At 43.1% G+C, this 16,198-nt stretch overlaps 1 protein-coding gene across 3 annotated transcripts in view; it reads right to left on the reverse strand.

Annotated features, from left to right (window-relative positions):
- Positions 1-470: 470 nt before the first annotated feature.
- Positions 471-16,198, reverse strand: part of orb2 — a 210,754-nt gene continuing 195,026 nt past the window's right edge. For all 3 annotated transcript variants that reach the window (XM_065475671.1, XM_065475670.1, XM_065475669.1), the window contains 6 exons: positions 6,859-7,119; positions 6,473-6,585; positions 6,137-6,347; positions 5,889-6,070; positions 5,512-5,622; positions 471-5,112 (listed from right to left, as the gene is read on the reverse strand). In XM_065475671.1, the coding sequence (XP_065331743.1) occupies positions 4,996-5,112; positions 5,512-5,622; positions 5,889-6,070; positions 6,137-6,347; positions 6,473-6,585; positions 6,859-7,119 (995 nt within the window). In that variant the 3' untranslated portion in view covers positions 471-4,995. The remainder of the gene's footprint in view (positions 5,113-5,511; positions 5,623-5,888; positions 6,071-6,136; positions 6,348-6,472; positions 6,586-6,858; positions 7,120-16,198) is intronic.

Below are 16,198 nucleotides of genomic sequence, written 5' to 3' on the forward strand. Positions count from 1 at the left end.
TGCGCTGATTATATATTGCTTTATATATGCTTAGTTAGTTTTTTTCTCACATTCTGCTAGGGAACCTGCTTTGTATTTTAGAGATTACAATACAATAGTTTTTGTGATACTTAATTGAAGTGAGTGATTTTGTGGGTGGGTTGCCTTAATTAGTCAGTTAATTAGTTGTTACTCAATGTATGTACAAACGCTTCTTCAGATCAGAAATTAAACGCGCGCGCGTGTGTGTCGTGTGCTTCTTAATTATTTTGTACCAGAGAGGCTAGAGACTAAATTTATAGGCAGTTTGATATTGTGTTTTTCAATTGTTTGATGTTGGAATTTTGTTGCTGGCGGTGTGTTAATAATAACCGATGATCCGATCCACTAGCCTGCGAAACATAAAAACGTGTCACAGTTCCTTTCCCAACTCTGCACTGGTGCAAACAAAAGGAAAACGCCAAACGATGAGAAATAAAAACGAAAACAAGTTCAAATCATCAATTTTATTTTTTATAAAACTACAAAGAAAAATATATGAAATCAACTGAAAAAATAATAGTAATAAAAAACGAAATATCAACTTTGCGATGAGAAATTCTATAAGATTATTCCATGCTAAAGGCAACCAACTGCTTTTTACTTCGTTTCTTTCGTATAAAACTGCAAATGTGAGTGTCTTGTTTTTCGGGCTAACTGAATTTCGCGTGAAGGGTAAAAACAAGCACATTATATACGTATGTATTACTGTTCCACTAGAATACAATTAATATTTTCCGTCATCTCATCATCAAATCGGTAGTGGTTACGCAAAAAACAACACAGCTATCCTTTGATTAACTCTAATGTGATGTGAACACCAATTGTATCCGGATATATATGTGTATAACAACAAATTTTACTTCAGCTCGGTTCAACTGCGCCGCCTTGTCCGATTTCAGAAGTGAGATTTCTCAGTCAAACTTAGAGCAACAGAAAAGTAGAGCCGGATGGCTTTTCCGGCGCAAACAAACAGAGAAGGCGAGCGAGTTTTACAACAACATAACACATTCACAGGTAAGTAAGTATTTTGTATTTTCTTTTTTCATCTCTCTTTCTCATATCAAGAAGCAACAACAAAAGTATGTGTGTAACCTATATAATAAAGTATAACTTAGAACGATCATCTCACATCTCAAAATATATAAAATCAGAACGAACAAATAAAAAGAACACAGCAGGGGAACGAAAAAAAGGCGTGACAATTTTGATTTTTGGGAAAGGATCGTTTATCTTCGTCCAAAGCTGCGAGTCGGGTGAAAAACGGAAAACTTTCTTTCTTTCTTTCGCACCTATCTATCACTTTTGAAATCACTAACCGTAATATGCGACTTCTGTTTGCGGGAATCTTGTAGAGTGAGTTTTTGTGTTCAGCGTACGTGAAAATGGCAATTTTGGCGATCGATTCATTCAAGTGTGTGTGTGTTTGCGTGTGTGAGTGTGGCTTGGGGAGTTTTTGAAACCCGAAAGTAGTTTTAGTGTAGAAGTAATGTGTTGCTTTCCGAACGATTTTGAAAAATGACCAACCATTCATCACATATTCCTATTCTCGTAGTTATAATAGTAGTGTGAAAAGTCATACAAGATTAAAATTAGCTTTTTTATAACAGTTACTTCCACGTGTTTCTTTCATTTTTCACCTTTGAGGCTGAATAAAAAATTACAGCAGAATGTTCCTTTTTGGCATTCTATCGCTCAGCAGCTTCTAAATCAAAGGAGTTCAAAGTTAGTTTTCGTTTTTACAACTTGTCTCAACGAGTGTAAAAAATCAGTTTTTCCCGCACTCTCTTCATTTCATCGTCGTCAACATCCAAAATTGTATTTTGAAAAACACTAGCATCGTGCATTTTAATTATTATATTATCATCTAATATAGTAGTTGTTAAGACATTCAAGTAATGACGAGTTGTAGTTTTTCATATAATAATAAGTTATTATCACACAAATACATTGAAAATATTTAATAGGTTGTTGGTTAATTTTTCTTCTTGCTCCGTTTTCATTCTCCGAAATGTTCCGTTTCATCCCCCACTTGTTATTTTTCTTTCCATCAGTTTATTTTTCGAGTTGCCGTTCCGCCTGACCAGATCTCGCGACTTTCTTCATTCCGATTCCAGAGAAATTTCGATTTCTTTTTCTTTTTTTTTAACTCCTTTTGCGTGTGTGTGTGTTCATGTGAGTGAGTGAGTGAGTGTGTATGTGATTCTGATTACGACATTACATATTAACATTATTAGAAGGCTTTGTTTGGTAATAATTGCAGTTGATTAAAAAGGTAACTAACTGTCGTCTGCATCGAACGAAAACACCGATTAACTGAGTAGTAATCATCATATTGCGTGTGGCAACGAGGAGAAGCCATGCAGCCGCCCACTCGAAATTGCTTGTAGACCTCAAGAGTAGTTCGCAAACGATTAAAAAAGTATTTACATATTCAACTTAACAGCTAAAACAACAACAAAGTGTGTGTTTGTTGGCGGATGGTCCAAAACGGTTATTACACAAGTATATGTACAAAATTTTACGTCGCTCCTATGTACAAATAAAAAAATACTCGTCAAGGACTGAAAATTCAAATTATTAATTGGTTGGCGGTGTATATATGATAAAATCGATAGGAACTAAAGTTGGTTTACTTTTCGCGCAAAATAAATACAATAATAGTAGTTAAGACAATTTGCTGACTGGATAAGAGTAATACAAAGTAGTAATAATAACTCGTTTTGATTTACAAAAAAGGTAAGACCCGTCCGCGCGTACGATAAAAAGACTCAATCGATTAATTTAATTAGGAATTAAATAACAATGAGGCGCGCCGACCGGGCCGGTGGGTCGCGTCCTAGGAGAGCAACAGCCCGGCCGACCACGTGACTAACAAGACTCTCATCGCATATCACAATTTCTTCTCCAACTACAAAAGCAGCAGCAGCGTACAAATTTGTTGTTTGAAAAAATTCAGTCGTGACGGTCTACAAAGGTCAAAGTTCGAGTGGGGCCCGCGTGAAAGTGAAAAGGTGGGAACAGAACGAAAGAGGATCGCGTGTGTTTGACTAAAGTTTTCTCTTCTTTTGTTTTGTGATTCGTTATGATTGAAATTTCACGTTTCTATTTACATCTCAATCAATCCGACTTGCTTCTCTCTCTTTCTCTTTCGCTATTTTTGTTTCAACTTTTGTTTATTCCCTACAAAAAGTACCAGTCTTGTTATGCGCAGAAAATAGCTTCAACTGCTACGTACCACTTTCTCAAATAAAAAATAAAAACCGACAAACACCTTCTTTTTACTCTGCTTCTTGTTATCAAAAAATTATCTACTTTCTGTCTGTTTGTCTGTCTGCATGTCTGCGAGTGTGGGAAACGATTCTTTTCTCTTTATTCGAATTACAACAACGAATTGCGTGTGTGCGCACCGATTTCCCTATTCATCATCGTCTTTCGCTATTGTTGATTCTCGTAACAAAAACCAGTGCTTGAGAGTATGTGTGTGTGTGTGTATCGCGCGTTCTCATTTGTGTATCGGTTCATTAGCCTCGGAAATTCAACAGCCTGAGCAATCTAGTAAAAATCTGTGGGATCCAGTTGTTTCAAAGGTAGTGTACGTTTGTTTCACATGTGTGTGTGTGTGTTTTCACCTACTCTTACTTAAATTCAATTTTCATCAACAAACAACTAGTTGGCGGGGCCGACGACAGCCGCCGAACTTGAATTTCGCCCGGCGGCCGTGTGCATCGAGGCCCCGCCGCTACGCCGGGAGATTCTCATTCAGTGTCCCATCGAAACCAAAAAATCTCTGCCAATGCGTGTGTTCGTACATTCAAATAATACTTTTCAGTGTGTGTTTGTGTGTTTGCGTGTACATGTGTGTGTGTGTGATATCTTCTGTTCGGGGCTTACACTTATTAAATCACATAAAACAGCGTTTTTCTGTTCATCTCATCACTAGTAAAAAAGAATTTGCAACTACCGGCGGGGCGCGGGCGGGGCGTGGCCGCTGACGCGCCGACTGGCGAACGCACGGAGCGGCGGCCCCGCGTGCTTGGCCTGCGCGCTGTATGTGTGAGTGTGTGTTGTATTATTTCCTCATTAGTTAAAAACTACATCCTAAGATTATATACAGCTGTGAAAAATGGCTTCTTCTTTTTAATTAATTAATTATTCAAATAGAAAACAGTCATTTTTTCTGAGAGAAAAAAGCTATCACATTGAAAAAGCTGTACAAAGAGCGACTGCTGATGACGCCTCTCGCGCGCGTGTGTTTTCGTTCTCGGCCGAAAAACTGTTGATTATTTACACATTCCGAGCGTGGCCATGCGTACATACGAGTGTCTGTCTATGTGTGTCTGTTTGTGTGTAATTCAAAAATTTTGGCAGAGAATTTTTTGACCAAAACCCCCGACAAGTGTGTGAGGGGGCCGGGGGGAGGGGGCTGACGCTGGGTCGAGCCTGCCCCGCCAGCCGTGGTAGACGCGTGTGTGTCTTTTACCGTTTCGTAAGGGTCAGTTGCTTTATATAAAACTGAAAAACGGTTAATTTCTTTTCCACTAGCCTATACATGATATAAGCATCAATTAAAACCATCGTGTGTGTGTCCGTGTGAGAGGGCGCGTGTGTGTACGAGTGTGTGAGTGTGGGAGGGGTGACTCTTTTGCTAAAATTCGAGGGGGTTCGCCGGGGGCGCAGGTACTCTTTTTCCCTGTCGCCCCGTTGGCCGCCGCCCTGTCAAAAGAGAAGACTAAATAACCGAAAAGAGAAGGACAATTAGAGGTTAAAATTGCAGGCGGCGCGGGCGCGGACACTGCGACGTGTTTGAGGCGCCCCGACACGCCGCCCCCGAACTAAGGAACCAACGTAAAAAGAGCAAAGTGCCACCCCAATTCAAACCTACTTAGTCAATAGATTAACATTTCGTGTCGCTAAATTTCTTGCTTAGTTACTCCCAATTCCCAAAATTTAAGCTGTGCCTAATTGTTGCCGTGGTTAACACCAGCGGAAGGGCACAGCGCGGGGTCGGTCGGCGCCCTCCTTCACTAGAGGCTTGTGGAACTCGCGGCCGGGTCTTGAGTGGATTGTGGCCCAGCAGTGTTCGCAATAGTACTGAAAAATGAGACAGCTTGTTAGCGAAAATGAAATCCGACGACAAGGGGGAAATTCTGAAAACCCCACTGGATTATAAAGCTTTGGTCAGCGTCATGTGACGTTAAAAATCATCAAAAGCGAAAAAATTCTGAGGGATTTCAACATTTCCACTGACATTAAATTTTGCAAGAAAAATGTACGTTGCACTGAATTTACAAAAAATATATTATTAACATTAAAAACGAAATGAGGAAATAAAACTGGACCCTAAATTACTTAATAGATAGCCATCATTATGAAAATGATAATTTTCTTCTTTTCAAATAATTCGTTTCAGAGAATCAAAGTTTTAAATTATCATGGAAGACCACACAATTAATTAATATATCCTTATATTGCTTGAAACCGATTATTTACCTGCAAGCAAGTGACATTAGCACAGAAGAACGGAGCAAACTTTCCTCCACAGCGTTGGCCCTGGCACTCGTCGCACATTTGGTCGTCAAGCACGTATGGTTTCACTTCCACCTGAAAAAAAAGAAATTCCTCAGTCAGTGCGGGTAAAGTGCAATTCCAGTCAAGATCGGATTTAAAATGCAAATCGGGGGGAAGAAAAACATGATCCCAATAAGTGGTTTTAAGGTTAACTGCGACTAAGCCCCCTTGCAAGTCATGAATATGCAACCGGCTTTGCATGAATAACAAGCAGGCTGCATAAAAACCGACGCCGGGGTCTGTCGTAGCGCAGAAAAAAAGGAGGCAGTTTGTGCTGGCTGGTGGTTTGGTAAACTCACCCTCTTGTCGATGTCGCCGTGCTGCAGTTGGACAAATCTAGCGCTGATGGCTGCTATATAGCTCTGCTGATTGCTAAATGCTACTCGACCCGCGCCTTTTGGATACTTGAGCTCAGGATCTGTGTCAATTCCAGCGTAGCAGACGCCACCGTAGAGGCGGTCCATGATCATGGCCAGTTCCACTGCGAAGACGAAATGCGAAAATCAATAATCGATTCGGAAATATTGCAATAGCAAGAGTTAATTACCAGCTTTGAGGGGACGAGGCACTCCTCCGACGAACACTGTTTTCCTCGGGTCCAGGGGCATTGAGGCGTCCAGCACAAAGTCCGCGTCCGAAAGACGCCACGGTCTGATCTGCACAGGCTTGTCTTTGATAGTGGGCGACGAGACGCACAAGTACAGTTTGTCGTCGTCCTGGATGCACGCGTCGATCAGCTGCTGCACTGAACTTTCGTCCTGCGTTCAGAGAACAAATAATGGAAATTAGTTTCCTCTCCGAAGTTTGAATGATTCAGTTATGCAAAATGCCATCATAACTCGAGAAACTTTCCGCGTGACGTTGCTAAAAACTAAGTGATTACCTGGAAGAGCAGGAAAGCGTATCCCTTTGGTGGGAAGTAACTCTTGGACTCAGCTTTGTGCGGCCAATCGACCACCAGAGGTCCGAATCGGCGGAAACTGGCTGTGATCTCGTCTGAAATTAATTCATTAATTTTATTAATAATGGTCCAGGGACTAGAATTTTATATTGCGAGCCAAAAGATAATTTTGGATGACGTTCCAAAACTAAAAAGTCTAATTTTGTAATTTTTCTATAATTTTTCCTTTTGGGGTTGGAAAAAGGTCAAGCTCTCTTTTAATTTTTAAGTTGTCATTGAAAATTATGTGCATATTGTATTAACTGGTGTCCAAGATCCAGTCATATTTAAAAAAAGCTGCATTTCAAATTATATAGCATGATACTAACCTTCATCAATATCAGGTGGCAGTCCACCGACGAAAACCTTGCGCGAAAATCTCTCGCCGGTCTCTGATCCCTGACTGTGTGGCGACGAGCGCGACGGTGAAGAGAGGGGCTGCGCAGAGTTGGGCATGCCCTGGGGGCCGCCAGCTTCTCCTACGAGACCAGGGTGTGGGCCCAGGCCCAAACCGCCGAGGCCGCCGTGGCCTCCGTCGTCCAGCAGGGCGCCTCCGGTCTCGTCCAAGCCGGTGAAGAACGGGCTTTTGCCTGTGAAACAAAAAGTAAACGAAATTAAGCAACTTTTTCGGTTGGAAATTTCCGGCTAATTAAACTAGCTTGAGAGCTCGCGGCAGGTCGGCTCGCTGAATACACTATTTTCGTAATTATTTACAGCTAATTAGGTCCGGTCAGGTATCAACTTTTTGTAGCCCGAACAAATTAATTAACGGCGCCGTGTTTTGTGTCCCGAAGCCGAGTTTTTGTCCGATGCCGACGAGTTGGAGCTAGCCTAAACTAATTACCATGCTGGCTGGAAAAACAAGCACGGGGAGCGAACTAATTAGCGAGGACCCATTTCAAGGGCCAATTAAAGCCGAGGTGGAAATTTTTCGTCAAAATAAGAATGACACGCGCCCACCTCATTGTGTACGCGGACAAAATTATATATTTATCTCTGCTCAGTGATTTTGGCCTCTTGTTTCAGAGCGACGCGTGCAGTTTCCATAATTTATGCGTTCGCAGGAAACACTCGAGAAAACAAATGTGAGATTCTCTTCCTCATATCACATAATGCATTCGCTTTGCCCCGCATCGCGCGATAAAATTCCCGGCCGCTTTGTCTCTGCGAGTTGGCCGAGAGAAAAGCTCGGAGGGAAATTATGAGTCGTCTTGAAATTTTTCGAGCCTTTCGCACACTCTTGAGTGGCACAGAGACAAGTGGGCATTGTTTCCTCCTCGCACGGCACTCTTCCAAATTATGCGCTACTCTTTTCGCGCATCACAAGCCGAGTTTCGAGTTTCTCTCACATTTCACTCTTGCACGATATGAAAAAAACTTTGTAGTAAAATGAACAAAAATTACATTTGCCAAAGTTTAAAACCAAATGTTCCCTGGCAGATATATTAATTTAAAATAATAACCGTTCATTTTTAGCCTGGTCTCGCTCTTAAGTACTGGAAATTGGCCTGAGAAGCTTTGGGCAGCCAATTAATTGGTAGAGGAAAAGCCGATTGGTTTTATTCTACATTAGTTCTGCTTTCCGCTCGTGTCGTTCGTTCTCCTGGTGGATAATAATAATTGTTGCAGTCAACTCCCAGCAGGAGCAGCAAACACACGAGTGCACAGCGCTCTCGTAAATGGGAATAGTTGCGATTTTCCGCCGCAGCTGCATTCCCAGGGCAGACGCAGAGAAGCAATTGCGTCTCGCCGATTTACGACACTTTCGAGCAGCACCTCGAGAAATGACGACGCTTTTCCTGCGCGCGGAATTTCGCAGTTGACCGTGCCCGTTCGGGCCAACTTTTGCTATTTATCGTCGTGTCGTCGCACTGCTGAACACAAATACTTTGCAACACGAAAATAAATTATGAGCAGCAGTCGAGCAACTTCGGAAATTACATATATACCGCACGTCTCGTCGCCGCCGCCCGATGCAACTTTCCGTCCAGCTGTAAAATTCAATTTGCCCGCCGCCAGCTCTCTCGACTCCGACGCCAAACTTTTCTATTATTTTCAACTCAGCCAGTCTTTTTATGTAGGTAAACTGCTTTTTATTCTCAGCCGGCAGTCTGCAGCATTCAATATCGCCGATTGGAATTTAATTAATGTCTCCCTCGCGACGCTGGCAACTTTGTGCACACACTCTCCGCAGTGTAATGCCGGCTCGATCGGGCGAATTAATTGAATCATTGCAGCGGCAAAAGTTTTAAGCCGACGGCTGGAGAGGTGATAGAGTGCAGACACTTTTCACCTCCTGCTAATTCAAATCAGAATGACAGAAAAAATATCTAGCACAGTGCACGCTGATTTTTTTTTCTAACCCAATCTGTAATTTAAGCGAGAGCGATTTTTGTATTTTTATTTTTCAGAATTTATTAAAAATACATTAATTTAACGTCGTTACTTTAAATTTTTTGAATAAACCAAACCAGATAATTTATATTTTCATCTTCACAGCTCTGCAAAACAAAAAATTCAAGTATTCAGCTTTAACTGTAACATTTTTACCAACAGGAATGCTTATTGAGTAAAAAATTACTCTTTCACGCATTTGTTACAGCAAAATGTTCGTGCTCCTAGATTTAAAATTCCGCTTCGAATTCCACACCATATGCAGCACTTATGTTCGTTCCAACCGAACATTTTCCACTGCGCTGCTCGTCAGATTACTGCTGCTGCTGCTGTTGGGAAAAAGTGGAGCGCGTCACTTTTTTAAACGCGATTTCTGCGTTTGACGTGCAGGCAAATGATACTGCGCGATGCGGATCTGCCAGCAGTTCCTATTTCGGGCCGCGTGCGTTTTTTTCCACGCGGCCCGAGCAGACACAAGATCGGGAGAGAGAGCAGATACATAAATAAAAAAAGGAGAATGCTGCGAATGCGTGTGTTGTGCTTGTGTTTATCCGTATCGTGTGGCACGTTAGCCGACGCAAAAAGCGGTATTCGCATCGAAAATCGAAAGCGCGTCAAAATTGTCAACCAGTGTGCGCGCTAGTCGAATTTATTTCGCGCGTTTATTGCTCGTCTGCCGGAGAGTGAACGATAAAATTTTATTTGCAACTCTGCTCGAATAAGCGCTCGCGGCCAATTTAACAATCAAATTTATCGAATCGCGTGGTCGGATGAATTTATTGAAAACGGCCAACGCACCTCGGATACGGATATGCGAATTGTGGTACACTGGACTGTAATGAATGTTCGGTCAATTTGTAAAATTAAATTAGAAACAATCCCATTTTAGTTCGAAATTTTTACAATTTTAAACGTCTCATTTGGAGATGGAATAAATTCGTGAAGCTTTATTGCCCTTGTTTTAATGATATTTAATACAGAATGTACGGTAATTTAATTTTATTATGAGATAGTTTTTGCGAATGCTATGAGAATTATACACGGAGTGCTTTTCCCTACGAAAATACGATTTTCGTGAATTTTAGCAATCGCACCACTTTGATAAGATAGCAATGTCAACGGAAAATAAAATTTACACCTTCACTCGGGGACTGGGGTGGTTCTATGAAATAATGAATTTTCCCCCTCACGAAAGTCATCATCCATCATGCTCTCGTCGCCCGCACTCCTCGATACGTTCGCAGTGAGGTACCTACTTTTTAATTTAATAAGGTAAACAAATTACCCTCCATTTGTCTTTGTAATCACATTTTTCCTGCTCGCAAAAGCAAACGAACTTGTCTTTTTTCCGAATTAAAACTTCTTGCTGTGCGGTTAATATGATTGCGTAGGTAGAGGGTGTATAAAAGCTCTCTCTCTCTTTCGCTCTTCCCGTCGAGCGACTCGGAGAATGGAACTTTATCCAACAGATTAAAAAGAAAATGAAAAAGGTCCCCGAGGCCCGTAGCAACGGGAGAATGACCGACGATTAAATTAAATGCGAAAGGAAGACGTAGGCTGCTTGACGGAGCTTTCGCCGAACAGAGGATCTACGCCGAAGCCCGTGCAACACGCGAGGCACGTGAAAACTCGCGGTTTTATTTCGGTTTGGCACGAAAATTCCGTTCTCAGGACATCAATTTCCAAGACGCTCCGATTGGGAAAATGTAAACAACCGGAGAGCGAGAGAAAGAGGACGGAAATTTTCAACGCATAAATTTCCTCTGGGTTTTCCACAAATTTTATTGCCGGAGCAAAAATTTGGCCAGCACGCAACTCCCGCTGAGAGCAACAGTTTTTATGAAGCCGTGCTCTCACACACTCGGCCGCACCACTTTCAGATAAACACATAAAACACAATATAAAAGAAGGAAAATCTCTGCGTTCACGACATTCTTCGCCGCGCGCGCGGTAATGCCGGATTAACGGTCTCCGAATGGAGCCGCGAACGATTTCCAGCTCAGCGCAAGGCTGGCGTGAGCTCTAATTTATGAAATTTTTACCCCGACCCTTTGCATTCGGCGATGTCAGCTGCAGATAAAGTGTAAATAACGTTCGCCCCGTGTAGAACAAGTCGTTTTTTCCGCCAGCTGCACTGCTGCCAGCCTCGCACTCTCCATTTGTTAGCGCGACGTGGCGTGATACACGGCATTGCTTTTTGCCCATTATACTTCGCCAGGGCCGCCCTGCTGGTTGCATACTAATCACCGATTGCTCACGAACGTGCGCCCGCCGCCTCCGACCAATATTAACTCTGGACGCGATTTCGAATGGTCTCCGCGTGCGGCTCTTAGTTAGTTCGTTCGCGTTCGTTAGTCGGGCTCGCTGCTCATTTCACCCCTCAGATCTGCAAACTGGGGATGCGAAAATTTTCTGCTCTTCGCACGAGTCTGCCAAGCTGGTTGGCACCAAATCAAATAAGAGTTAGGCTTTTATTATTTCCGTCTCACTTTTTGGACGGCCTGTAGCTTCATTTCTTAAATGAATTCAGTCCTCATGTATTAAGATTTTTTTCCTAACGTTAAAGTGAAAGATTACGGGACAAAAAGAGTTATTATTGAGATTTTTTGCATTAGAAAGTGGTTGATAAAGTAGTTTTTGTTTAACCATCTAAAATATTCTAAACTCTTGCACAGTATAATCACGAGATAGCATAGAAACGTTTAAAATTCGAATTTTGCCAATTTACTTAGTGCTCGACTTCATGTCTATTTTCGGATCATCTCGACGAGAACTTTACAACAGCGTAAGCTTTAAGACTGGACAAATCCTTGCTACGAAATAAATTTAAAAAGCATTGAAACATAGCAGCCAATTTCCTAATATTTTGCAGTGCTATATTTATGGCTATATTTTGCATCGACAATTTAAATGATGGCATCAAGGATTTTTCTGTCTTTGGCAGTATTTCTCTTTTTTAATTAAAGCCAGTTTTAAATAAATTTGGTATAAAATTTAAGATCATATATTGTATTATCTGTTTGGTCAGCAAGAAATCCAAAGACGAGAATTAAATTAAAATGAATCGAATAAATAAAATAAAATCAAATGCTCAGGACACCATAATTACTATTGTTTTGTTTTTATTTTTTATCTGTGTTCTTATTGTTATATAGCAAACAACTGAACAATGAGCATGAAATTAAATGGACACCACTTTCAAGCAAATTGTGATTTTTGTGATACATAAAAAGCCAACACCTAAACACCAAATAGTATGCCTTAAAATGCTTCTGGAACGAATTTGTTGTTATTTTTCGCTAAAATATTATCCTTTTGAGTAGTTTAAAGAGGTGCACAAGTGGACCCTTTCCAGCCGATGTCTCAATGGCATGGCAACAAGAGCGAGTGTCGAGACTGTCGAGAGCTTCAGGAGCGCCGGCAAGCAGAAATATTCTTGCCACGTGACGGAATTCATCAGTGTGAGTGGCCGGCGCAAGGCGAATGTGCACGTGCAGAAAAGAAAAGCACCTAGAGCTAATATTTTTCGCCGGGCCGTTGAAAAGAATCCGCCGAGTGAAAATAACTGCTCGCTGGGCCGAAATCGATGTGGCAAGAAGAAGTGGCGGCGCGCTGTTTTTATCGCGCGCGGGAGCAAGTTTGTTGCTAGCAGCATAATAATCGCGCGAGCGCGCTACTCCATTTAAATTTCAATAAAGAGCCCCCCGTGAGCACGCTCTCGGCTCGAGCACACACACCAATAAACCCTTTCTTATCGCTACTGCTGCTGCGAAAATAAGCCACAAATCTGTCGACCCGACAACAATTGAGAGCCGGCAAAAACCGACTTTCCGCAGGCGCTGCGCCTGAAAAGGAAACACGGCTCTTTTTCTATTCCGCGGATTTGTCTTTTTTGCTACTTGCGATCTATCAAAAACTTATCCACTCAGCCTCAGCTGCGCTCGAGTTTCGAGTGTGAATAATGGACCATCATTTCTCGCCGATTTCGTCATTTAAACCGGCAAAAAACCAAACGCCGTTCAATGTGACCACTTGGCAAATAGCTTTTGCACTGTTTTGGTCTCATGCTTCGTTCGGAAACGGCAGCCAAAGTTCACGCAGACGGGTACTCTTTGCAGTGTGCGTGATTGGTAGCACAAAGGCCTGCTGGTTTGCCACGGGTCCCGTGGTCATTATTTGTGTTTTCGGAGCTCATTTGCAGGCAGCTTTGAATTTGCGGTCGTAGTTGTTGTTGTTTGTGATTGGGCGCCCGGCACTTTGAATATTGAGCACAGACCCTCCGAATGCGCCGAGCTTGAAAAGCCGCATTAGCGTTTGTGTTCCGCCTGCCTCTTTCAATGAGCCGCAGAAATAATCGCTCGTTTTTGTGCCTGTAAAACCCAGCAGTATCGATTTATTTAAATTTTTTACTCATCCAAAAAGTGCCAGCGGAGAAAACAAAATTTTGCAGTGATGAAAAAGTTTGATTTGTTTGCACGGCTTCGCTACACCGTGCAAATAATTTCTAACTAACCGCGAGTCGACTCGGTTTCCGCAAATAAATCTGCATTAATGCACTCGACTTCGCAATTTCCTTCTCTGTCGGCGTGGTGCAGCGCAGATGGATGAAAATTCCAATCACAACCTTTGTTGCAAATGCCGTAAAATTAGAAAAACAAATTGCAAAAAGCGACGTCTCGTCCGTTGCTCGATATGCGCATCGGGAAGTGCAATCAATTTCCTACCGCCTGCATGCTCGCTGCTCTCTCCCTGCACGCTGAAAACATTCGCAATTTCCGATCAATTTGCATTTCTAATTCCGCACGGCGAATTACCTGCCAGGCAGAGACGGGCGTCGAACCCGCGACAGGTGCATCTTTTCTCTCTCGCTCGCTCTCCGCGGGGCGCAATAAATTTGCTCTGCTGGTTGCATACTAACGAAGCGGCGATCGCACGTGAGTGCTCGTGCTTTTATTGAGCAGCCGGCGCATAATGCACCGCACGCAGCGGCTAATTGCTGGGTGCATTATTAACGGCCTCGCCGGGCATTACTCGCACAGGTGCAATTAATCCAAGCGAGATATGCAATAATATCGATCACTGCCACGGGATTAATCGATTCAAATTGTCCGCTGGGTTCCCAACTGACAATTTATTGCTAAACCTGTTGGGTTCATTTGAATGGAGGTATTCATTGTTTAATTTAACAAGTAGTATTTTTATTGTTTTGCCAGCGTTCGATCAAACAGAATTTTAAAGTTAATTAATTTGGGAAAAATTGATTCGGACCTATTAAAGACCGCCAAGTCACCTCATTAGTAGCATGTCTTCAACCGAACCAGGCTTCCTTCTTGTGGACAGAAATATTTGCACAAAAACAACTATTAATCTCCCCAGGACCGAAATGGCTTTAGTACTGATAAGATTAGTTCGGTAGCAAGTGAATTATCTTCTAAGGAGGTCTTCCGCAAGAATAATGAACGCCTGAGTGGCCTTACACGTGTTTTGTGCAGCTGGCCGCGCGCGTGTTTCTCGAATTCAAGTCTCGAGCTTGAGAGTACTCTGAAAATGACGAATTGATGCAGCAGCGAAGCGACCGAAAATAATAAAGCTGCTCCTCCTTTTGTTGGAATGCACCGCACTCAAGGGTCGCGTCTCGAGACTTCTTCTCTGCGAAATCAATCACTGTCTTGCCGACGAAATCCTTGCCCGGCTCCTCCCTTGTCCGAAAACAACCACTCCGCTGGCTCCTCTTATCTTATCGAGCCGAAATAATTATGCTGCGCACTCTCGAGCAACATTTTCATTAATTTGGCCCCTTGGCGGAGCCGGCCGAGAATCAATAAACAAAACACCAGCCCATTAGTGCGGAGAGGAAAAAGTGTGCTCGAGACTTTCCTGCACCTGTCCCTCTTGATATATCACCGCGTGCGCGTCCGAGCCCCCTGCACCCTCCTCCACGGAGGCTGCAGGGGATGTTGTTGCCGAAATGATTATGATATCCGCCGCCGCCGTCGACGACAGCCGCTCACTGTTGTTTTGCATGAACAAATAATTTATCAGCGGCGGATCATTAACAGCAGCCGCGAGCGGAATTCCCAGCAGAGCAGCGTCTTCTCGAGGCCTGGGTGGGTGCGGATAATTGAGCGGATTTTTGCACATCAAGATTTCGCATTTCTGCGCCATAAAGCATGCGAGGCGGTTTTATGGCTTGGGCGCGCGCTCCGGATTTCGGTTTTTAGTGCAGACGCGTCTTCGCATGAGAGATTGCTGCGGAGACTTGAGTTATTTACAGCTGCTATGCAAATTTTCCGGCGTCCTGCTACAAACAGAAGAAAGATAAAATGCACCCTGGATTGGACGGGTGTAAAAAGGTCAACAACAGACTCGAAATTGCTGTCATTAAACCAGCTTGACTCTCCAATTTTCGCCGAGGGTGATGCAATTACCGGAAATTGCACTCGAGTTTCCTTGTTTACACGGCCTAAATCGAGATTTCCGGGGGAAAAACTGTCTTGCTTTCATTGGAACGCGTCTCGAACTTTAACATTTTGCGCGAGCTGCCTCTGACACTGACGAAAAGCGCGCCTCGTCGAATTCCGCCCGTTCCGAGGCAACACAACACACACCCTTGCCTAGCCGCGAACATGCAAGTTATATCATATACAGTTGGTGCGCTCGCTCATTGTGCATGTACGGCATGGGAACGCGCATGTATTTATGGTCGGCTGCTGTAATTACACGCGATTCATTATTAAGCAAAGAGGAGAGTATGTACGTATGTATCCGAGCGAGAGATGCTTAATCCAGAACAATGGCGGATGATTCTATGAATAAATCAACCCGGTACATCGGATGCGGAGCGGCAAAAAGGAGGGCGGCGAGGGGAGGGCGCTGTTAATGCTGCCGCAAAATATGGAAATAATAAATATTTGACGGTGCGAATTGCCAAGTGAGCGAGTTGCTCGCGTGCGCGCATTATTGTGCGTTTGCATGGAGTGTGTGGGTGCTCTGCTCGGCGCCTTCGGTACTTATTCAGCCGAAGAAGGCACTAATGGAGCTTTCGTACCCCATCCCGCCGCGAGCTTTTAATTAGCAGGCTAATTCATGTTTAATTCAGTCAGTCGCGCGTGCAACTTCGCACACATGCACACAACAAATCCAAATTTCCGCTCCCGACACGCGATCTTCGAGGGTTGGTCTTTGAATAGTGCGGCTGACGACAAGCGTCTTCACAGTCAGTGCACTCATCCAGAAATGTTAATTAATTTCTTAACATTTTGGGATTATTCCAAT

Source organism: Cloeon dipterum, chromosome 1 (assembly GCF_949628265.1).
Source record: "Cloeon dipterum chromosome 1, ieCloDipt1.1, whole genome shotgun sequence".
In the NCBI taxonomy this organism is placed as follows: Eukaryota; Metazoa; Arthropoda; class Insecta; order Ephemeroptera; family Baetidae; genus Cloeon; species Cloeon dipterum.